The 24,135-nt window shown below is 23.7% G+C and overlaps 7 protein-coding genes across 7 annotated transcripts; 3 read left to right on the forward strand and 4 right to left on the reverse strand.

Annotated features, from left to right (window-relative positions):
- Positions 1-2,846: 2,846 nt before the first annotated feature.
- On the reverse strand, positions 2,847-3,326 carry OCT59_028405 (uncharacterized protein; the record flags this gene model as incomplete). Its single annotated transcript, XM_066147263.1, has 2 exons — positions 2,847-3,183; positions 3,271-3,326. The coding sequence occupies 2 exons, from the start codon at positions 3,324-3,326 to the stop codon at positions 2,847-2,849; spliced, it is 393 nt and encodes a 130-aa protein (XP_065993988.1).
- A 2,119-nt stretch (positions 3,327-5,445) lies between these two features.
- Positions 5,446-5,685, forward strand: OCT59_028406 (uncharacterized protein; the record flags this gene model as incomplete). Its single annotated transcript, XM_066147264.1, has 1 exon — positions 5,446-5,685. The coding sequence occupies one exon, from the start codon at positions 5,446-5,448 to the stop codon at positions 5,683-5,685; it is 240 nt and encodes a 79-aa protein (XP_065993989.1).
- Positions 5,686-5,773: 88 nt separating this feature from the next.
- Positions 5,774-6,298, forward strand: OCT59_028407 (uncharacterized protein; the record flags this gene model as incomplete). The annotated part of the gene is made up of 3 exons (XM_066147265.1): positions 5,774-5,784; positions 5,881-5,956; positions 6,116-6,298. 3 exons carry the CDS (start codon positions 5,774-5,776, stop codon positions 6,296-6,298), a joined length of 270 nt encoding a protein of 89 aa, XP_065993990.1.
- Positions 6,299-8,035: 1,737 nt separating this feature from the next.
- Positions 8,036-8,353, forward strand: OCT59_028408 (uncharacterized protein; the record flags this gene model as incomplete). Its single annotated transcript, XM_066147266.1, has 2 exons — positions 8,036-8,086; positions 8,171-8,353. The coding sequence occupies 2 exons, from the start codon at positions 8,036-8,038 to the stop codon at positions 8,351-8,353; spliced, it is 234 nt and encodes a 77-aa protein (XP_065993991.1).
- Positions 8,354-17,768: 9,415 nt separating this feature from the next.
- Positions 17,769-18,380, reverse strand: OCT59_028409 (uncharacterized protein; the record flags this gene model as incomplete). The annotated part of the gene is made up of 2 exons (XM_025327850.1): positions 17,769-17,986; positions 18,227-18,380. The coding sequence occupies 2 exons, from the start codon at positions 18,378-18,380 to the stop codon at positions 17,769-17,771; spliced, it is 372 nt and encodes a 123-aa protein (XP_025169238.1).
- A 157-nt stretch (positions 18,381-18,537) lies between these two features.
- On the reverse strand, positions 18,538-18,957 carry OCT59_028410 (uncharacterized protein; the record flags this gene model as incomplete). The annotated part of the gene is made up of 1 exon (XM_025327851.1): positions 18,538-18,957. One exon carries the CDS (start codon positions 18,955-18,957, stop codon positions 18,538-18,540), a length of 420 nt encoding a protein of 139 aa, XP_025169239.1.
- A 3,448-nt stretch (positions 18,958-22,405) lies between these two features.
- Positions 22,406-23,360, reverse strand: OCT59_028411 (uncharacterized protein; the record flags this gene model as incomplete). Its single annotated transcript, XM_066147267.1, has 3 exons — positions 22,406-22,540; positions 22,607-23,057; positions 23,302-23,360. 3 exons carry the CDS (start codon positions 23,358-23,360, stop codon positions 22,406-22,408), a joined length of 645 nt encoding a protein of 214 aa, XP_065993992.1.
- Between the last annotated feature and the right edge of the window lie 775 nt (positions 23,361-24,135).

The raw sequence follows: 24,135 nt of genomic DNA on the forward strand, positions 1-24,135 counted from the left end.
TTTAAGAAAATAATAATTTCATATAACTTTATAGAAAAAATAATAAATTCATTAGACTTTTAACCAATACCTATAATTATATGAAATATAAAATCATTTTTGGATCTATACATTTATATTTAGTAATTTAGATTATATTTCAAATTTCAAAATATAAGGAATAAAGAAAAAATTGCATATTTTTTAGAAAGGCTGAAATAGTTAGAAAAATGATAATAATAATAAAATATACTAAAATTGATAATAGAAAACAAGTATAATATATAGTAAAATAATATAATAAGAATATGTAGCAAAGTAAATAATTAATAAGAATAATTATAAAATCTATATGATTAATTATGAATTATTATAAATTATCAAATTGAAAAGTACAATTACATTAAAAAAATTTATTATTATTAATTATTAGTAAAAAATTTATAAAAAGTTTTAAAAGATTTATATAGTTTTTACAAAATTTAGAATTAATAATTATAAATGTTTTTCTTTATTTTTTATTATAAAATAAAATGGTAAAGTTGTAAAGATTTAAATCTGACTTTATTTTTTTTATTTACAATTACCACTGGATAAAATAAACTTTTATTTCAGAAGATTTAGTTTAATATATAATGAATTTATTATATAATACAGTCTACCCTTGATATAGCAAAGAAACTGTTCTGCATCTCAAATTCGTTATAGCAAGTTAATGAAGAATTTGAAGAATTTGATTGGTTACTTCATTATAGCGAGGGAAAATTGACATATTTTATTGGTTAAGTGTCACGTGATTCGTTATATAAAAATTCGCTATAGGAAGGGTAAACTGTATACTGAATTTTTTAGAAATTTTAGGTCAAATTTGTAGTATTAACTAGAATTATAATTTTGTTTAATAAAATTTTTAAATAATTCTATCTGATATTATAAATTTGTATAAGACTAATTTTAACTTGAGATGATTTAACTTAGATAATTTAACCTACTAATAAATTTTATATAATTATATTCACCTTTATCATGTGATAAATTTGATTAGGCTGATTAATATTTATAGTTACACTATATGTTTATATCATTTTTTTCATTTTTTTTTCCTTTTTATTTTTTTTCTTTTCTCTCTCGTTTCATTATATTTTCCTTTCTTTTTCCATTTCATTTCCTTTTTTTGTTTATTATTTTTATTTGCTTTCTTTTTTTTTCTTTTTAAAATACATTTTTTTTAGGTTTTTAGCTCTTCTGGATTTTACAATTTCTAATACAATATTATATCTTAATACATTAAAAAGGTACATTCTCTTTTTTTTGTTAGTTTTATTTTTTAATTTTGTTCCTTTAATACTAACTATATTTTCTTTTCTTTATGCCATTTTTTAACTCCTTTTTCTTCAACGTTTTGCTCTTAATTTGCTTTTATTTAGTCATTAACTTTTTTTATGGGTTCACTTTTAAACTTAATTATGGAGGTTTTTTTTTTTCTTTATAGTAGGTATTTTTTTTTATTCTTTAATCTTTAGATTCTTACTTATTTTCTAATTTTTATTCTTTACTGACTATCTTTTCTTTACTCTATACTGCTCATTGATTTAATATGTTTTACTTTTCTGTCATGAATTTTACTTTTTAACTTCATAGGTTTCATCATCATTTTATTCTTTAACTTTTTATATGAGTTTTATTCTTTATTTTTATTAGTGATACCTGGCTAAACTCTTTTTACCAAAAATTTCGGTTTTGTCACCAACTAGTTTCAGTTTCGTCATTGACTAAACTATATAGTAATAATTTTTAAGTTTAAATATTAATTATATAAAATTATAGTTTTATTATAAAAATATATGAAATTATATTATACATATAATAGTTTTATAAATTCCTTTAAAAAATATTATATTTTAATATGAATTTATTATTATTTTTTTTTATAAGTAATTATTATAATTAAAAATCCATGGAAATCTATAAAAAATTCATGGAAATACTATGGAATATTAAATTTCGGCATTTCGTCTTTTAATTTTAAATGTCTAAACTATTTCAGTTTAGTCAAATGACTAAATATTTCGGTTTCGCCCAGAATCTCTAATTTTTATAGCTTTGTTTTTTTATTTGCTTTATTATTATCATGTATTTTTTTTATGTATATGTATCATAATTACTATGTGGCTGTAACAGGGTGGACATTCTCATATTATCACATTATATTATTACCGATCATTTTGCCGATCATTTGTTAATTATCTATTCGATATTATCACATAATAAAACTACCATTATGGATTATTTTTTGCAAATTCGGCTATACATAAAACTAAAATAATTTGAATTGACCATCTTAAAGGTCAAAATGGTCAAAATTAGCCGAAATTATATTGTAGTATGTGATTATTATAATTAATAAATAATATGAAAATTCAAAATTTACAATCTCAATATATAGTGATCAGATTTAAATGAAACATATACTATTAGATTCATCTCATTGAGAGAATTTGAATGGTTGTAAAATTATTGCAATCAGATTGATAATAACAAAGCTATTACATTTCAAAATTTTATATTATTTAGTCATTAATCATTATGTGATATAATGTAATTTTAGTGAACTTTTAATTTGACTTTTGACCTTTAAAGCCATAATATTTTAGCTTTTGGAGTTTAATTTTAGTTTCATGTATGAATTTTACATTAAATAATTTTTATTAATGGCAGCTTTTTATTTATAATGCATTTATTAAAAATAATTTAAATAAATAAAAGAAAGTTTCTATCTATATTTATATTACATATATTTACATATTGTTGTAGCTTAGCCATATATTGTACTGAATTTCATATTGATTATCTATATTTTGTTCTGTTTACTTTAAAAGAGTTTCAATATTTTCATCTTCATAATCTTTATTTAAATCATCATCCTTTGTAATTTCAGGTATTTCATTATCCTTTAATGGCTTAAACAATCTTTTATTTAAACTAGTAATATTTGTTTTAATATTTTTTGACAAATAATTAAAGCAATACTTACATTTTTCATTAAGTATACTTAAACATTTTTTATGGTAGCTATGCCCACATATTAAAACAATATTTGATAATGAATCTGTAATATTACAATTTTCTGCATCATAAAATTTATCTTCAGTTGGTGGATTTGAAGTACTCCAAGCTAGTGGAAGAACTTTTATATTCACAATTCTATTATTAAAACTTGGAAATTCAAATGTTTCATTACCGTGATAGTAAAAATAATGAAACCTTTTTCTCTAAAAATATTAACTTAACTTTTGAAATATTTGTATTTCTTGTATTAATAAATGCTTTTTTAAACCCTTTATCATTTCTTTCAATATCAATAATTTTTGCCTTTTGAATAATTTGGTTATCTGAATTTAACTCAACTGTTTGATATTTAAGAGAACTATAAAAATTTTCAATAAAATAGTCATTAAATATTGGTAAATAATTTTTTAAAATATCAATAATTGGATGCTCATTTAATGTTCAATAAAACACATCACTTAAAAATATAAGTGGTGCTTTATTATAATTATGTCTTTGTAATTTTTGAAATAAACCCCAAATTTTTACAATACTTTCTAGATATCCTTTATAAAATCTATATCTAAAAAGTTTTGCATATATTTCTAAAGTAAGTGGTAAAGAATTATCTAATAAATCTATTATTATTAAATATTTTATATCTTTTATATTTTTAAAATGATTTATAATTTTTATAATTAAATTACGAATATTTTTTCATCCATAAAAAGTAAGATTTAATATAAAGTCAATAAGTCTTGGCTTTGGTTTTTGTACTAAAATTTTTTTTTCTCTGAAAAGATTATGATATACCATTATTTGAAATAATATTTCTCTGCTATTTAAAAAAACATGAAGTGGCCCAATCATAGAAATTAAACTTAATATTTGAGAAGAAATTCCAGAATTATCTTTTTTATTAAGTCTTAGTGTAATAGCTTTTCTTAAATTTATTTGACCAGGCCAATCACAAATTGTAGGAATTACATAATTGTTTAAATAATCTTCTTGTTTTATTTTTTTAAATGTAGTAAATAAAATATTTGCAGATTCAATATAATCTTTTGTATTATGTAATGTGTAATGGATGCAAAATAAAATCTACTAATTTGCTATTTTTAAAGTTTCACATGAGTCAAGCCATCTCACGAGCTGGCTCGAGTTTTTCAATCTAAGCTAAGCTGAGCCACAATTAAATTGACTCAGTGGCTCGTGAGCCAGTTTGAAAAGAGCTTGAGCCAGTAATAGGTAGAGGTTTCTGAATGTCAATCATGATGGGTCAAGTAACCCATCAAGGGTTGACTTTCATGAATTTTCAGGTCAGGAATTAATTTGAATTTGAATTTAAGCTTGGAGTCAAACCTTGCGGAGGTCACTATATAAAATTTTATTTTATGGAAACTAAAATATCTGATATATACTTCTCAACGTAATTGATTCATTAATTACGGTATTATATCCCTGTCATATTAATTACGGACTTACGGTGACACAATTGAAATTATGGCTGATCATATGATTTTTAAAAAACTGAATATGGAGATCAATAAATTTTATCAATCTCATTTTATTTTTCTTCGGTAAAATAATTTCTTTTTAATTTTTTTATGAAGAGCGTTTACTAACGTTTCTTTAATAACTTTTTTTTTGTAGATTTCGGATTGCAACTCAGTAGGTATGGCTTTAAAGGCGGGATATATTTCTTTTTTATATATAAGAATGTTTATTAACGTTCTTTAACTTTCTTTTATAAGTTTTAGACTAGAATTTGGAATTAAAGATGAGATATTAGGTAAGATTTTAAAGAGAGTGGAAGAGGTGGGAGCGGGATTATTATTTTTAATAATATATAAGAACGTTTAAGTTATTAATGTTCTTTAACTTTTTCTTGTAGTTTTTGGACTGCAATTTGTGGGTGTAGTAAAGGGAAAGGAAGCAGAATATTATTCCTTTTATATATAAGAACGTTTACCAATATTCTTTATCTTTTCATTTGTAGATTTCAGATAGAGTTTGTGGTACTGGAAATTTGAATAAATATAGATCTTTAACATTAAATATTTGAATATATTGTAATATAATACATTAATTAAAGTTGTAAAATTTAACTTAAATTTTAAATAAAGAATTACGTTAGTATAAATAATTACACCAATATAAATCAATTACGTTAGTAAAATTCAATTAGTATAATCTGATAAATCATTTCAGTTAGCCAATTGAAAAGTTTTCTTAAAAAATAAAATTTCAGGTCCATTAGAAAATATATAAAAAAAAAATTGGTTTTACTGCCTTTACATCTTTGATAATTTATATTAAAATTAAAAATTGTTTTTCGTTATTTAATTATTATTTAAATTATAAAAAAAAGGAGTTTTTACTGTGATCTGCTATATTTTACCAAATATATATAATAAGATGGATTATCAGATTCAAAATCTCTTTTTTATTTTAATATCATACAAAAATAAAATGTCTCAAAAAAACAATAATGAAGAATTTGAATTTAATTATCATTTAAAACGAACTCGTTATATTAATATTACAGATGAAGAGGAAGAGCCTGAAGAAATACTTGATAATGAGGAAATCAGATTAGAAAACTATCAAGAAGGAGGGTCTTACTTGAAAATAAAGATGATACTTCAAGTACCTTAAGTACATTAGACGAAAAGGATGAAAAAGGAAGCGTAGTATGAAAACATTTTGACAAATTTGTAGATAATAAAGGTACTTCATAGGCAAAATGTCGATATTGTGAGTAAGAAATGAATAAAGTTTTTAAAATATGAGATATACAAAATAAAGTCAAAATCACTGAAAAAAATATTTTTAAATTTGATAATTTGATAGAAATGGTAAATGTAATATAGACAGTGGTTCAACAGGAAACTTATTCCGTCATCTTAATAAATTACATCTGAATAAAGTTAATCCTTCTATTGCGCAACAAGCAGAAATTATAAAGAATTTTAAAAATTGTGAGTATAAATTTTTTATGATTTTTTAAGAGTTATGTTAGAAAAAAAATTTTTCAATTTTACTAAAAACAAAATATTAATTTAATAAATTATAAATTTATTTATAGAAATTTTCTAATGAACTTTTTTGTGCAAAGCTTGTCGAATGGATTGTTACAGATGATCAGCCATTTACAGTTGTTGAATTACCTGAATTTTGCTATGTAATACAAATTTGTAATGCAGAAGTACAAATTTTAACGGCGGATACTATCAAAAGTGATACATATGGGCCGATTCTTGGAATCTAATTTTTTACACAAAAATAATTTTATTAAAGCAAATATAAATTATCATTTATATAAGAATAATAAATTTATACTAGATAATGCAAAAAAAACTAATTAATTATATAATTTTTAATTTTTTTTTAATATAAGATATCATTAAAATTTAAAAGATCAAATATAACTCTCATGACAAAATTATTGATAATTCTTCGTAGAAATAAGCTATACAAATAAATTTACATTCATTTGAAAGAGAAAATCGAGATCTATCTAATGAATTTAAAATCAAGTGAATTGAATCACTAGTTGTTCAGTAATCACGTTCAGTATATTTATTGAATTTTATCTAAATTTGATCGTTAATTACTTCACATGTAGTGATTCAATTTGAATGATCTTTGCTCCCTAAGGTGATGCCAACTTTTATCTTTAAAATAAATTTAAAATAATTCGTTTAATATATGTAGATGTTTAGGAATCATCAATTATATTATTAATATAAAATTTTATAAGTTTGATAAAATCTGATATAAAAAAATTTATTAAATACCTGTAGATGCAAGCTACACGAATGAAATTATATTCATTTGAAAGAGAAAATTGAGGTCTATCTAATAAGCCTAAAATCGAATGAATTGAATCACTGGATTGTGAATAATTACGTCTAATATATTTATTTTTAATTTTTAAATTTGATTTGACTTTGATCGTTAATTACGCCTCATCCAGTGATCCAATTTTCCTGATCTTTGATTCTTACGATAGAGCAAATTCTCAGCTTTCAAATGAATGTAAAATGATGACGTTAGCATATCTCCAGGAATAATAATGCACGATTTTGTCACCTGCATAAAGTCCGATCTGAAAATTTTATTTCTTACCAAAAAATGCTTTCATAAGAGAATCCCAAATTCTTTTACTTTATTTAAAAGATTTTATTTGCCATTTAAGGATTTTAATAGAATAAATCTAATAAAATAATTTTAAAAGATAAAAAACAAATATATAATTAGTTATTTTGAAAAAAAAGAATATCTTATTATTCATTTTACAACTATTTTACATCATAATTATTTTTTATTTGCATGTATTTTTTACAAAGAAAAACAATAAATTAAAGCTAAAAATTAAGAAAAAATATGTCTTATCTATGTATATAAAATATTAAGTTTTTTCTTTTACTTACCACTTAAAAATAACTGCTATATTTGCTTATAAACTTTTTTGTCATATTTAATAAAAGTGAATAGAAAAATGATGGAAAAGTGATGGGCAGTGATGGGGAAAAAGAAGTGGTTATTACCGTTATTTTTGAATATTGATTAAAAAAATTTTTTTTATTTTTTATTAAATCTGAGTTACGTAAATATGTAACACATATTTAATTTAGATTTGTGTAATGTTAATCTTACTAAAATATTAAATTTTTATAAAAATCTTAATTTAGACTAATTCCAAAAATCGGCACATATGATCTTAAAACTGTATAAAAGTTACCATAGTATTAATATACAAAATATATTACAGGTTAGTAAATAATTTATGTTTAAAGTTAAAATTAATATTTTTTAAATAAAATTAACCTATTTTTAATTAAAGAATACTCCAGGAAAGATAAGCTTCGCTTTGGACGTATGGACTTCACCAAATGTTATTGGATTTTTTGACATAACGTGTCATTATATTGACGCTGATTAGAATATTAAAGATATTCTTGTCGATTTTGTAAATCTTTCAGGTTCTCATTTGGGCAAAAATATGGCAAATATGTTCGTAATATGCCTTAAGGAAAAAAAAATATTAACTAAGGTTTGTACTTTGTAAACAAATTAATTTTTAATTTTTTATATATTAATAAAAGTCAGTAAACATAATAAATCTATTTATCATTAGATTCTTGCAATTGCAACAGATAATGCGGCCAATAATAATACTTTTTTAAAATCACTTGAACAAACTTGTGTTGAAAATTATATTGCTTTTCATCATAAAGAAAATCATGTTAGGTGTATTGCGCATATCATGAATCTTACAGTTCAGGAGATATTAAAACACATTAGAGCTGAAGAAGCATAAGATAAGAATATAATTTTAGAAGAACTTTTAGAAAAAAATAACAAAACAAATGACATAATCCCTAAGGTAAATTAAATTATGATTAAAAATAATTTATATAAAAAATTTAAAATAATTATTAGTTGAGAAAACTTATAGTTAAAATTCGGGCTTCACTACAGCGTCGAGACAGATTTTCATGCCAATGTGATTTTTATCCAACTGTTAAAGATTTAAATCTTATATTGGACGTCAAGACTCACTGGAATTCTACATATTTAATGATAGAACGTGCTTTTCAACTTCAAAAAATAAGTAAAATTTTTAATCATTAATAAATACTAATAAAATAGTAATAAATTATTGAATTTTATTTAATTTTATAACCTCTTGATGAAACAATTAGAATTGAACCTGAATTGGAAGGATTTTCAATTTCCTCAAATGAATGGCAAATAAGGTTGCTTGCCGAAACCTAAGGGTTTAGGCAAGATGGCGTTTTACCGAAAAGCGAAATTCTGCCGAAACTATATTAAAGTTATATTAAAAAACTGGCGAAACTTTGGAGAAAGGCGAAACTGCCGAAACTTATTATAAATGCCGAAACTGCTGAAACTCTACCGAAACTATAATAAATCTATAGTAAAATTTTGATGAAATTAATCGTAGGATTTTGAGGAGGTTTAGACAAGCAACCTTAATGGCAAACATTAAAAGAATTATGTTGTGTATTTGCGGTAATGGTTTTTTATTAAATTTTATTGCAATTTGTTCTTTTTATTTATTTTTAATTTAAAATTTAGGTTTTTTATAAAGCAACTGAAGAAATGTTAAAGTCAAAATTTATTACACTTTCATCTTTCATTCCAATATATAATGTTTTACTTGATCATTTAGAAAATCTTCTTGATAAAAATAATAAAGACCATTATTGTCCAATTTCAGAATTAAGATCTGCTATAAAAAAAGGATACGAAAAACTTCAAATATACTATTCTAAGACAGATAAATCAATTGTATACCAATTGCAACAAGTAAAAATTAATTTTTAAATCTTATATTTATATTTTTGATGATAATTCAGATTATTACATCAGGAAATTTGTTTAGGCATAATTTAGTGTAATATTTCGGAGGTGGTGTAAAATTTCGAAATATTACACTAAAAACGTAATATTACAAAAGTTTACGCTCTTAAATTTGAATAATAATAGTAATTTAAGAATATCTCGCTATCTACTGATCCAATCAAGACGATCTATAGCTCATTGGAATCAGCTCATCAAGTCGAATCGAATGGTAGTAAAATCATATCTCTACGTTCGATAGATGACTTTCTATTAATTTAAAACTTTATTGCATACTATAGAGTGTTCTATCAACTGTAGAAATGCGATTTTACTACCATTCGATTCGTCTTGATAAGCTGATTCCAATGAGCTATAGATCGTCTTGATTGGATCAGTAGATAGCGAGATATTCTTAAATTACTATAATTATTCAAATTTAAAAGTGTAAACTTTTGTAATATTACGTTTTTAGTGTAATATTTCAAAATTTTACACCACCTTCGAAATATTACACTAAATTACGCCTAAACAAATTTCCTGATGTACTTATTTATATGCATTTTATCATTTTTTAGTTCTGGATTCAAGAATAAAACTAAAATATTATAAATAACAAGAATGGGAAGAAAAGTATATTAATGAAGCAATAAAAATTATTAAGAAGCAGTATAATGAAAATTATCAAGATGATTCATTTAATAATGATCTTAGAGCTCAGAAAATTGATTTGAATAATTTTTTTAGTCTTTTTGAAATGGGTGATGATAATGATTCTTCTAATAAAGATGAATTAGAAGAGTATCTTTGTAAACCTGCAGTTAATTTTAAGACAGATCCACTATAATGGTGGAAAGTAAGTAAATTTTTTATAATTAATTTATTAGCATCTAATACTTTAAATTAATCTAAATGTAACTATATTATTATAGGCACACAAAGCTACCTATCCGCATCTGGCAAAGATGGCACGAGACTATTTAACGATCCTAGGTAAGTATTTATTTGAATTTTTTATTTAACTTTTTCTAAGTTCTAACTTTTATAATTTTTAATAATAGGGACTAGTGTACCAGTTGAACGAATATTTTCTGGTGGATCTGATTTAATAACAAAAAGATGCTCTAGCTTGAAACCAGAAACTATTCAGATGTGCATGTGCTTAAAAAATTGGATAAAATATCTTCAATAAATTAATAAATGGAGATAACTGAGCTGATCACTTTTTAAGATTTTATTAATTATTATAATGATAATTTTTCAGAAAATTTTCTATTCATATTTTTTCTTTCATAACATTAATTTAGATTAGTAATTTCTTTCTATTTTTTTAAATTTATTAATTATTATGTAATAGCCAATACAAGACAAATAAAATCAAACTGTGAATTTTAATTCTTAAATTTATTATAAATTTATATATGTTATTTAATGTGTAAATTATAAAATCAATTAAAAAAATATAAATATGTTATAATTTTTAACTTACAGATCGGCTGTAGTGTACCTGATCTAATCTGAAATATTAACCCATGGGTTAGGTCAGGTTAAAACTTTTTATAATCAGGTTGACATTTAACCTGATCAAAAAAAATGAAATGTGTCGAGGTCAAGCAATTACCTGACCTAACCTGACCCATTTGGAGGCTCGTAATAGGGGTACCCAGCTCACACGAGTTGAAAAGTAAATCGATCGCAATCAGGTAGCTGATTGGTGACCGATTGGTAACTAATTGGCATTTTCATTTATAAATACTGCTATTAATCAGGCAATTTGTATTAACTTTTGATCCAAATGTATTAAAAGGATTTAAATATATTGGAATCGTCTCAACAAGACAAATCTAATGGTAGTAAAATCACATTTCTAGGATTAATATTTGATGAGAAATTAAGTAAAATATAAAAATAAAAATGTATTATTTATATTTTATTTAATTTTTTATTAACTATTAATCCTAAAAATGCGATTTTACTACCATTAGATTCATTTTGTTGAGACGATTCCAATGAGCTATATTTCATTTTTTCTGATCACTGGATCAAAAGTTAGCAAACTGCGAAAATACCAATCGGTCACCAATTAGTCATCAATTAGTCACCAATCAGTTACCTAATTGGTGACCGATCGGTGACTGATTAATGCCTAATTTTTCACTTTTTGACCTGTATCAAAAAACTCAAGCCAGTAATAGGTTTGGCTCAAAAAGCTCAAGCTGGCTTGAGTTATCATATAAAAAACATTGTGAAAACATTTTTTGTATAATATTATATTAAAAAAAAATGTTTTGCAACGTTTTTTTTAATTCTTTAATAAAAAATGTTGCAAAAACATTTTTTTCACAATATTATATTAGAAAAAAACATTTTGCAACGTTTTTTTGATTCTTTAGTAAAAAATATTGCAAAACCATTTTTTTCATAATATTATATTAGAAAAAAACATTTTACAACATTTTTTTTAATTCTTTAGTAAAAAACATTGCAAAAACATTTTTTTCACTATATTATATTAGTTTGCACCATTTTTTTTAATTCTTTAATAAAAAAATGTTGCAAAAACGTTTTTTGTATAATATTATATTAAAAAAAATGTTTTGCAACATTTTTTTAATTCTTTAATAAAAAATGTTGCGAAAACGTTTTTTGTATAATATTATATTAAAAAAATGTTTCACACCATTTTTTTAATTCTTCAATAAAAAATGTTGCAAAAACGTTTTTTTAATTCTTCAATAAAAAATGTTGCAAAAATGTTTTTTTAATTCTTCAATAAAAAATGTTGCAAAAACGTTTTTTTCACAAGAAAAAATGTTTTGCAACATTTTTTTTAATTTTTTAATAAAAAATGTTGCAAAAACGTTTTGTTCATAATATTATATTAGAAAACGTTTTGCAACATTTTTTTAATTTTTTAGTAAAAAATGTTGCAGAACATTTTTCTGAAGATAAAGCTCGAGTCTGGCTTAGCTCAAGCTATGATTTTCATGGCTTGGCAGGACTCTAAAGAATACATATACAACTCAGATCCAGACCCAAAATTTTAATATAATTTTATACACCTAATTTTATTAGAAGCTTTATATAAAATCATCACATAAGCTCAAATTTTATTATAAATTATACAATTATAATCTGAGTTTATATAAAAAAAAATTTTTTAAAGAAAAATTTCAAATAAATTTTATTAAAAATTTTAATAAATATTATTAAAAATTATTTAAAAATTCTAACAAATACTTAAAAATTTTTTTTAAAAAAAATTATTAAAAAATAACTTAAATAAAATTTTTAAATAAAATTATATGTTAAAAATTTTAAATACCTTATAGATATTGATGCCCAATATGTATAATATAATAAGTTTTATGCAAAAATTTGGATGTAAACCCACCTACCAAAAGTATCTGGGCACTTTTAAAAAATGACTATTAAATCACATTATTTCGATATCCAGTGATCAGAATTTAATGATTTATGATTCATTGAATTCATCTAATCGAGACGCATCTAACTGCAGTATTTTCAAGTCTGTAAATTCAATAGATCAGAAGTTATTATTAAATATCTAAAAATAGTAAAATGCAAATAACCTTTGATCCATTAATCCTAAAGACATGAAAATAATAGATACAATGTACCTTAAACAGACAAATCTAATGAGTCATATTTCATCTTACTAGGTTTAATATGGAAGAAAACGTTATGAAATTTGTATTTGCTAAATTTTTAAAGATGAAAAATGAATTACTTCATAAAGTTAAATCATATTATTTCAATAATCAGTGATCAGAATTTAATTATTTATGATTCAATGAATTCATATTATCAAAATGCATCTAATTGCATTATTTTTATGTTTTTAAATTGGATGGATCAGATGTTATTCTCAACAGTAAAATGCAAATAATTCATTTTTTATCTTTAAAAATTTAGCAAATACAAATTTTATAATGTTTTTTTCCATATTAAACCTAGTAAGATGAAATATGACTCATTAGATTTGTCTTGTTAAAGTACATTGTATCTATTATTTTCATGTCTCTAGAATTGATCAAAAGTTATTTGCATTTTACTGTTTTTAGACATTCAACGATAACTTCTGATCTATTGAACTTACAGATTTGAAAATACTGCCATTTTTTAGAAGTGCCTGAATACTTTTGGCAGGTGGGTCATGGGTGTATACTACAAAATAAAAGAAAATACATTTTGTTATATATCTCACCACTCAGTGATCGTAAAAAGATAAAATACAGCTCATTGGATTTGTCTTGACAAGACGAATTGAATGGTAGTAGTTTCGTATTTCTAGGTGTGATAGTTGTTAAGCTATACCACACATCGGCACTTTATATTTTCGTCTACTGTACATTTTTACATTTTATCACATAACTCGGCATCTATCATGCCTAGAAATATGAAACTACCACCATTCGACTCAATATATTGAGACGAATCTAATAAGCTGTGTTTTATTTCTCTACGATCACTAGATGCTAAGATATGTAATAAAATGTATTTTTTTAATTTTATAAATGAATTTTAAAAAAATTTCTTCATTTTTATTAAAAAAATGTCTTTAAACAAACTCTTAAAAACTTCTTAAACAAAAAACAATTTCTATTAAAAAATATTTCAAGTGTTTTTTAAAACAAATAAAAAAAAATATTTTAAAAATTTTTTAAACAAAAAATAAAAAAAACTTTAAAAAATTTTAAACGTATATAAAAAAAATTTTAATATCTGTTATATAAAATGAAAATTTTACTTATTGTAAAAATCATTATTGTTATACAAATAAAATCTGACTTTTTGCGTAACTGTTATTTGATTATATAATTTCGAATATATAACTTATTAAGAAATTACATAATAAGTTTATATAAAATTGGATTCCAGTATTATATGTATTCTTTGAGGTCCTGGCTCGGTTCAGTTCACTTTAGCTTGAGCCAAAATTTTTATGGTTTGGCTTATTCTGGCTCAGGCCAGAATTTTTTTTTTTTAAGCTGAATTGAATTAGACTGTGGCTCAGCTTAAACCAGCTCATGCGGAGTTTTAACTATTTTTTATTGACCTTAATTCTTGTTGATTTTAAATACATTTATCATAATCATGAACAGTAAGAAATTCCATATTAGTATTTGGAATCGAATATATTCGAATATACTCGAATATTCATTTAAATTTATAAAGTGTATTCGAAATTTCGAATAATATTCGAATAAGTTAAATTTTTTTTTATAGTAATGATTTACATAATTTTTGGCCTGAATTATGATTTTAACTCAGTTAAATTTAAGGATTTAATGTCCAATTAGAATTTTAACTATACTATATATGGCTAAATGAATACTTAAATAACCACTATGCTTATTCGAATACTTGAATATACTCGAGTTATTTGAATAACTGTTACATGAGTCCAAACACTATTCCATATTATTTTCATATAAATCATCAAATCTCCACATTTCAGTTTGCTAATAATAACTTTTTCCTAATTTATTCATAAAATTTCTATCAATATAATTTATAATTAATTTAAAATCAATACCTTTAAAATTACATAAATAGGTTAACATAGACCATTGGTGGTGAAAACATGCCCATTAGAGAAATATTTATAACACATAGATGTTTCAATTTATTACGAAAAATTAGAACTTCAAATTCATACTCACTTATATATGCTAGCCAATTAATATTACCTTCTGGACACACTATGAGTTGGGCATGTTATCGTTTCATTGCAGGGCTATCAGCAAAAGGATACATAGCCAAATAGTTTCAATTATTAACCTGATAGATTAAGGGATAAAGGGAATATCAGCACCAGAAATGCCTAGATATTCCTTATTTAACTTTTTGAGTAATATACTGTATTACAACCGGTATCAGAGAACAAGCGAAAACACCTATATGTTATAATAAAAGATAAAAACAATGAAGTCTCAATAGGATTTGTTAAGAAAAGAACACAGATAAAGAAAAATGGAGAAAAAATTAAATGTTTAATTATAAAAGTTTGTAATATTGAAATATGTTCAGATAATTCTCAAAAAGCAATTATTCAAAAACAAAAATATTCCAAGATGATTACAATAACTCAACATAATGCATTAGTATTACCAATTTTTATTTGTTTATCAACAGGTGCAATTATACATATTGACTGGTATAGTGGAATCGTTAAATAGAACTAAAAATATTTCAGCAAATATTGATATACAACAATTGGAAAAAACACCTACAATTAATTTGAATGAAAATAATTTAGGTCTATGGATCAATCGATGGATTGAGCAAGATACACTTAAACAAGAACTTACAAATATAAGACATCAATTAAAGTCACTGAAAAATATTGAATATTATACAGATGAATCACTGGCTAATCGAACTATAGATAATAATGATCTTTTACATAGAGCAGATAATACTACTGTGAACTTAGAGGCAGCATTCTATACAAATAATGAATTAGGAGAATTTTCAGTATATTTATGTTTATCTTTATGGCCATCATCAATTAGGGCAGAAATAGTAGTTATTTTTTTGGCATTGTTGACAGCACCAGAAAATTCTAATATAACTATTTATACAGACAGCTTAGGTGCTATTAATTCAATTAATTCAGCTTTTAATTCAACAACTAGAGCATGACTTAAAAAGACCAATAATCTAATCATTATTAAAATAATCATGCTGATTAGAGAAACATCTATAAACTTAAAGTTGGTTAAAATAAAAGGTCATAGTGGCATAACAGGCAATGATATAGCTGATAAATTAGCAAAGAAAGGACAATGTGAAAACAATTTATTTAGGAATAATGTAGATTTTATTAATAATATATTATCTTACTTTTCTGTTTTTATAGATAAACCTATTGAAGTCAATATTAGAAGATTTATTTTGAAAATATTAGCTACAGGTGAAGCTACTGAATAGTCATTGTTAAAAAATAATCAGGAATTATGTTATGGAGATGTTAATCAGATAGACTGGAAAATTACTTGGCTTATTTTCCATTATTGCAAGAGGTTTCACTGCATTAGCATGAGAATTAACTATTTATGGACTTTTATAGCAAAATTATTTCATAAAATCCTTCCTTTAGAATTCATTCTAGCAACAAGAAAACTAAAACTCTACAAGGAAATGAAATGTATTATAAAATGTAATAAGAAGGAAAATTGGAATCATTTATTTAAATGTCAGGCATATGTGGTAGTTTGACAAAAAATATTAGAAATTACAATAAAAAAATCTATAATTATATGTTTAAAACAAAAACAAATTAGATGTAAAGGTGAAGATTTTATTAGAAAAGTATTACAAAACATATTAGAAGTTACAGCAAAATAAGAAAAATTTCAAAAGTTTTAACATTTTTGGTATTAGAAATGAAAGTTGAAATTTATCTAACAATAAGATTACAAAAAGACTTCAAGATATCTCTTGCTAAGGTACAGACACTTATGGCCAATATTTTAATTCAATTCATTCTAGCATTTAAAGAATTAATGTGGAAATCAAGATGTGAACAAGTTATTTTATAGGAAAAAAGAGAAGGTATTTCTCGAACAGATAAAATTACTTCAAAATCAAAAGCAAAGGATAATTCAAATCAACCTTCAGAATTCAAAGTAAAAAACAATTCAAATCAACTTTCAAATAAAGTTAAAATTTTACAAATAGGAAAAGTAGATCAATTACAAAAATCAGTCTCTTTGGTAAAAAAATCAATGGATACCTTTGTAAGAAAATATATATGTGAAGATTGGATTCTGATAAAAAAGAAAGTTAATAAAATTACGTTATATATGAGCAAAAAATTATTGGATTGATAGTTACAAAAATAATATTTTTATTCTTTTCTCAATTATATTTATTTTTATTTATAATTTTAGATATATAATCTATTAATTATTGTTATTTTTATTTTTATTTTTATTTTTATTTTTATTTTTATTTTTGTTTTTGTTTTTATTTTTGATTTTCTTTTAATGGTTTATATATTTTATATTTTTAGATTATAGTATATTATTTTGCTATACTTTTTGTTTACTTTTATTCTTAATTTTATTGGTAATATAATATCTAATGTTTGATCGGATTAGCCTGGAGCTGGAAGTATCATTCATAGAATATTTGTGATTATTATATAGTCCAAATATATTCTAATAAAATGATACATGATTCAACATTTAAAAAAAAAAAAAATCAACACCTTTAGGATTATGAATTGAAATATTATTTAATGAATAAAAAGGTATTTTAGGTATATTAGAATTTGAATTTAATAATATTGTTACAAAATGATTAATATCATGTGTTTTCAATAAAATTGGTTGATTTCTTCAGTGAATATTATGATAATTATCAATATTAAGTATAAACATATTTTCAATATTTTGTAAACAGTAATTATTTATAGTATCTTGATGACTTTCAGAAATAAGAGCTTTTTGACGATTTACTGTTTTTCTTGTTATTGAAAATCCTATATTTGCTAATATATCAATAGAAGATGAAGATGTACCAGAAGTTTGTAAATATGATCCAATATGCTTTAAAACTATTAATATATTTATTATTAATACTAGCCAAAAAATAACATAAAGAAACTAATTTTTTCTTATTATTTTCATTTGTTTTATCAGATTTAGTATAAGGATTAGTTCCAATTAGAGCTCCAAAAATGACTCGCATAAACTCGCATTTTTGACTCACATAATTGTAAATTTCATTTAATTATATTCTAACTTAATAAAAAGTACTTTAAAATTAAGGTTTTTGACTCGTGACTCGACTCAACTCGACTCATTAGGAGCTCTAGTTCCAATATATAATTCATCAAAAAAGCCAATTAAATTTTCATCAGCTGTTTCAAGCATTTTCTTAAAAGCTGTTGGATCATAAATAGGCTTTTGGTTTAATTTATGCTGATTATTGTAAAGAATATTGGACATTTTTATTATCTTATCACTTAAACTAACTTCATTTGGAATTGTTATATGCTCTAAAATTTCTTAAAAATCCAATTTAAGTTGTTTCAATTCTTCTTCACTATAAAAAACATCATTTCTTAATATATAAGAATAATTACCAACTTGTAAAATATTATTGTCAATTTGCTTTTTTCTTTGGAATTGGTGCTTTATATTCTTCAGTTTGTAAATACTCGGGATTTTTATTAGTTTTTTTTTTACATATACTACAAATTTCTGCAAATTCATCTAATTCTAATACTTCAATTAATCTCTTTAGAACTTTTTTAAGATTAAGTTTTTTTGACTTTATATTTGCATTTTTTGATTGTGTTTTGTAAATATCATGTTTTAAATGAGAACAAGATTTATTATATTCAAGATTACGAGTTTTATTCACAATAAATTTGTTAGAATGAGTTTGGCATAGCTTCATGCCAACTAAAATAATTTCTTTTTTTGTTACTGGAACATTTGTATTCTTGGTAATTGTTCTAATTATTCCCTTGCAATCAGTAGAAAAAAAATTACAGATATTTAATGTGGTTTCTATTTCCATTTTTAATTTAAATTTTAAATAATTTATTTTTCAAAAATAAAGAATTTTTTATAAAAAAAATTAGAAACAACTAATGACAAATTTAGTTATGTAAATTTTATTTGCTATTAAAATTCATACAAAGTCTGAAAATTAATGTTTTCAAAAATCTAAAAATTAACTAAAACCCGAAAATGAGCTGAATTTTAATAATAATTAGAAAATTAAATTGTTTTAATGATATCATGACAACCAGTGATTAGAATTTAATGTTTTGTAGCTTGTTAGATCCATCTCATCAAGACGATCATTTTGATAGTAATTTCATAAATTTTTACATCAAATTGATTGAGAAATTGCATTTTGAAAATTTCTATTTATTATATAGATTATAACCATATAATTGCAAGTATAAATTTAGCCATAACTTCTTAATTACCTAAAATTATGAATGATTACTTCAGCCATTAATTTTAAATCAGTTAAACCATATGGACGGATTCGACTCAACAGCATCACCCCCGTAACAAATAAAATGCGATCACACCCCATCAGAATCATATCACATTATATGTAAGATTTGATTGGTTTTGAAAACAATTATATATTACTTGAATTAGAAATTGCGTTTTGTGCGTCAGTTTTGTTAAAAATTAAAAATGCGAAAATGAATTTTTTTACTTTATACGTACGTTTTATATAATTTTGTTTTACGATGCCATATACTTGTTTTCTTTGTTCTGAAAATACTCCTAAAACTTTCTCATCTAAAAACTCACTTTTTATTCATGAAAGAACTGTTCACCCAAATAATAAAATAATACCTCACTCGCGCAGGTTAACTTCTCCATCTTTATACGATATTCACCACTTTAAACATTCTTTTATAATGCAGTTAAAGGCACGCTTACAATTTCATAGAAGTGAACCTCGAGTAAAAACTTTAAAAATGGGGCCCTTTTCTGAAGGACTTTTTATTATTTTATTCTACAATGAACCAACTTTTCAATATTCTCCAGCAAAAAGAATGTATACTTGTAAGTTTGAAGGTGGTCAAGGATATGAACAATTAGGAATTCTTTTTGATAATAAAAACTGGGGTAGTAAAAAGCGGCGAACAGGGGACATGTGCATATGTTTTAATGCAGAACGCGCAAGAAACTTATGATGTTACTTTCTGTCGTGTGTACAAAGATTCAAATATGCAGTTACGTTGTGGTTCTATGCGTTTTGAATTTAATGTTGATGTAAGAGATTTTGTAGAAGGTAATTGAAAATTTTATATATGTATAATAACTTAGAAGATTTTGGAATGTAGAAAAAAAAATTTAGAAATATAGTTTATAAATTTAAAATTATAGAAATAAAGTATGAAAAGATTATTTTTTATTTACATTATTTTCCATTTAATGAAAAACTGAAGTATTTACATAGGTTCACAACGCTATTATATTGTTCATATATATTAAATGTATGATTACACCATTAGGTTTTAATGTCCATTGTTTTTCGTGTATATTTAATTGGAGTATTATGTATCTGATAGAACAATTATCGGTTTTCATAATATAGAATATCATGAATTACAGGTTTTTTTGATTTTCCTCCACCCATTGTTGTTCCTCCAAAAAATAGCCGTACCTAAAACAAGAATATGTTAATAAATTATTTAATCAAAAAATGCTAAATAAAATATTACAAATTGTGAATTTAATTAGTTTAAATGTATTTACCTGTTGATGATTTTTCTTTTCTATACTTGATGTTGAAAAATGCCGCAATACCATTCCTTTTTGTTTTAGATATCGCATAAATTGAGGTACATGTTGAGCAAGCACATGCATATAAGGTGTAACGTCTGTGCGCAAATACATTCCTTCTTGTTGATTAATACTATTCAGATCACCAATAGTAGGACGACAAAAATCACGAATCCATTGTTTTGCATCAACTTCAAATTGATTGATTTTCTCATCTGTTATAGACTTTTGACGCATAATTTTATAAAGATTATAAAATTTACGCCAAAGGTATTCAATATCTTGCCCTCTTGCAGCTTTTCGTCCTTCAAAAAGATGTTTAATCTGAAATTCTTTCAATATTTTTTCCTTATCGTGCACCCTATGCGTTATGTCCATTCCCATTTTCCATTTTTCGTAGTAGGAGAATAAAACTCAAAATGAATATGTAATCTTTTCATTTCTGCAATTATCAATGGTTGTGTGTTATTTGCAAAATCTTTTTGTTTAACAAGTTCATAAAATAGACATTGAAAAAGCACATCAGAAATTCGCAACATAAGATGCAATTCATCTGTGATCCAATTATTTTGATCAATTTCTTGAAAAAGCATTGTATTTTTACATCCTATAACAAATATTAATTTTTTTAATTTTTAATTTAATATTTTAAATAAAAAATACAATAAAATCAAATATATACCACGTGTATTTTTTGAGTTTAACCATACTTTATCCATATCATATCTCTCATCTTTATGATAATTACAATATAAACAGAAGTAATTGGATGTTGCCGCATTAATTCCTAAAACTAATGCTACGAATTTCCAATCACCTGAAAAAAAAAGTTCAATCGGCCAAATTGTATTATTTGAATCTTTATATCCATTTATCTTTAATTGTTCAAGTTCTTGTGAAAATTTGGCCGATACAATTGATAAAGAATTATAAGATTCCTTTCCTATATATAAACAAATACTATGTACAACAATATTATAAATAAATCATGTATAATAATTAAAATTGACAATATATACATAATACCTGTATTGATGAGCAGGATTCAGAACGCCCTCTTTTTCATTAAGAATACACATAGTAAGCATCACATGCTTTTGCTTTCGCCCTACATTTCTCCCATCTCCACTCAATTTTATATTAATCTTATCTCCAACTTTTAAAATAGGAGGTGTTGAAGTTGTTAAAATAGGAACTATAATATCTAATAGAGATATAATAGATCGGTATGCACCATTGCCCACATCATCATCATTAAGTTCTATTCCACTAATATCTTGTTGATTTTCATTATCATTATCATCATCAAGATTAACACTTTGCAAATTAAATGGTTTAATTGGAATAAGGGAATTCATTATTTTTGTGATTTCATTTCGGCGTTTTTCAATTACATGTTCTCTTATTAAATTTGGAACAGCTTTAGCTAATCTGCGATAACTATTACGCGAAATTAATATTTCATCACAAGCACGGATAATTGAATCTATGTGTTGTGTAAAATCAGTTACATTGTCAGGATGGAAATGTAACTCTACAATTTCACCATTAATTTTAAGAACTATAGCTTCAATAGTTGCAATAATTTCTTCAGATGGTGAAGTAAATTTATTTTTTTTGAGAATTGACATAGTTTGTGTTGCAATTTCCTTTCCAACCATTGAAATGCGTTTATTTTTTTGTGATTGTGATGTAAGTTCAGTAAAATATCATTTGCGATTAGCAGGTGTAATAGATTGTTGTGGCTGACAAGCAATAATTTTGCGAATTTGATGTAAAAAACCTATATCTAAACCAAAAAGGGTTGTACCAGAAACTCGTGAATTGGGTTTATTACATATTTCCTATAAATAAAGATTATTAAATACAATAAATACAATTACTTAATCATCTAATTAAATATTACTTACCTTTAAAAATAAGGAACCTGCAGCTCCAGCTGATGACAAGCTATAACTTGACTTTATTTGTCCATTTTCATCTGTCCATTCAACAATATATTTGACTGCAATTTTACGTGAAAATTGATATTGTGTTTTGCATAAAACTACTAGTCCATTTAGTGTTGTTTCTACTTGATAATTATTTGGAATTTTATAATTTATTCCTTTATCTTTTCTAGTATAAATTACTTTTGTAGAATATTGCCCAAGAGATATAATTTTATATGTTTGAGGATAATTTTTGCCACCAAATATTCTAACAGCATGAATATATGGGTTGGAAGGATAATTATGAAAAAATGAATGATGTGTATTTTCATCATTAACTAGAATAAGTTCTTCATTTTGAGTTTCTTGAAAGTGGTCACAAGTAATAGGAGTTTGAAACTGTAATAAATTATTTGGAACTTCACGATTACTTAATGGGTTTCAAAACATAATAGACTGTATTAAAGTTTATTTTGTTAAAATATTGTATTAAAAATTTTAAGACACGAATATATTTTAAAATATTATAAAACATTATAAAAATTTAAACTTTTTACTTCGTCAATTTAATAAATCTTTTATTTCCTTTTTAAAATATATTCACCTTCCTTTTTAGAATATGTATAAAAGGTAAACAACTTTGACCTTAAGAATAGGATCGGAGTATGATTAACTTTGGAAAGAGACTTATCAAAATAAGAGGAGACGTATTAATAATGGGGGCGTGTTGCATTTATTTTGACAGTGTTTATCACGAGGTAATCACATGTATGTAATACAATTTCCTAAATATCACGTCAGATGATATTATAAAAAAAGTTATATCCGCCCATATGCTATGACCCATAAAAGTTTTAAGTTTTGGCCAAACTTCTGTGACTTTATTTGGCTGAAGCTTTAAAGTCTAATATCACCAAATTTACTATAAGATCAGCAAATGATCGATAAGGTGATATAAGGATGTCCGCCCTGTTGGTGGCCGTCACCTATAAACCATACTAATATTATATAACTTCAAATTTTTATAAATTGTAAATTGAATAGTAAAAAAAAAAACTAAACTGATAAAATAATAGAACAACATGTACTGAACATTTCTATCAGGTTATTTTATAGAATTTAATAAGAATTTTAATTAATATTATAGGTTAAAGTTAAATAATTTTAATAAGTAGTAATAATAAATTATATAATTTTTATGGATTTTACAAAAATTCTATGAAAATCCAATAAATTTCTGATTTGCTATTTTTAAGTTATGGAAAAATTGAAAAAAGAAAATTTGCATATACAGTATGTTGTAGGCTTTTCACATATAATAATTTCTATATTAATTATTAGATTAATTGAACCATGAATAGTTGATCTCTCTAACTGGACAAAAATTAATTGGGATAGAATTCTCAAAACATATGATTATGCACAATTGTTTAATAAATCAAAAAGAAAGCTTAACAAAGATAAAATTGATGAGAAAGTAAAAAATTTACTCCATAATGGGTGTAAAT

The sequence above is a fragment of the Rhizophagus irregularis genome, chromosome 8 (genome assembly GCF_026210795.1).
Source record: "Rhizophagus irregularis chromosome 8, complete sequence".
Lineage (NCBI taxonomy): Eukaryota > Fungi > Glomeromycota > Glomeromycetes > Glomerales > Glomeraceae > Rhizophagus > Rhizophagus irregularis.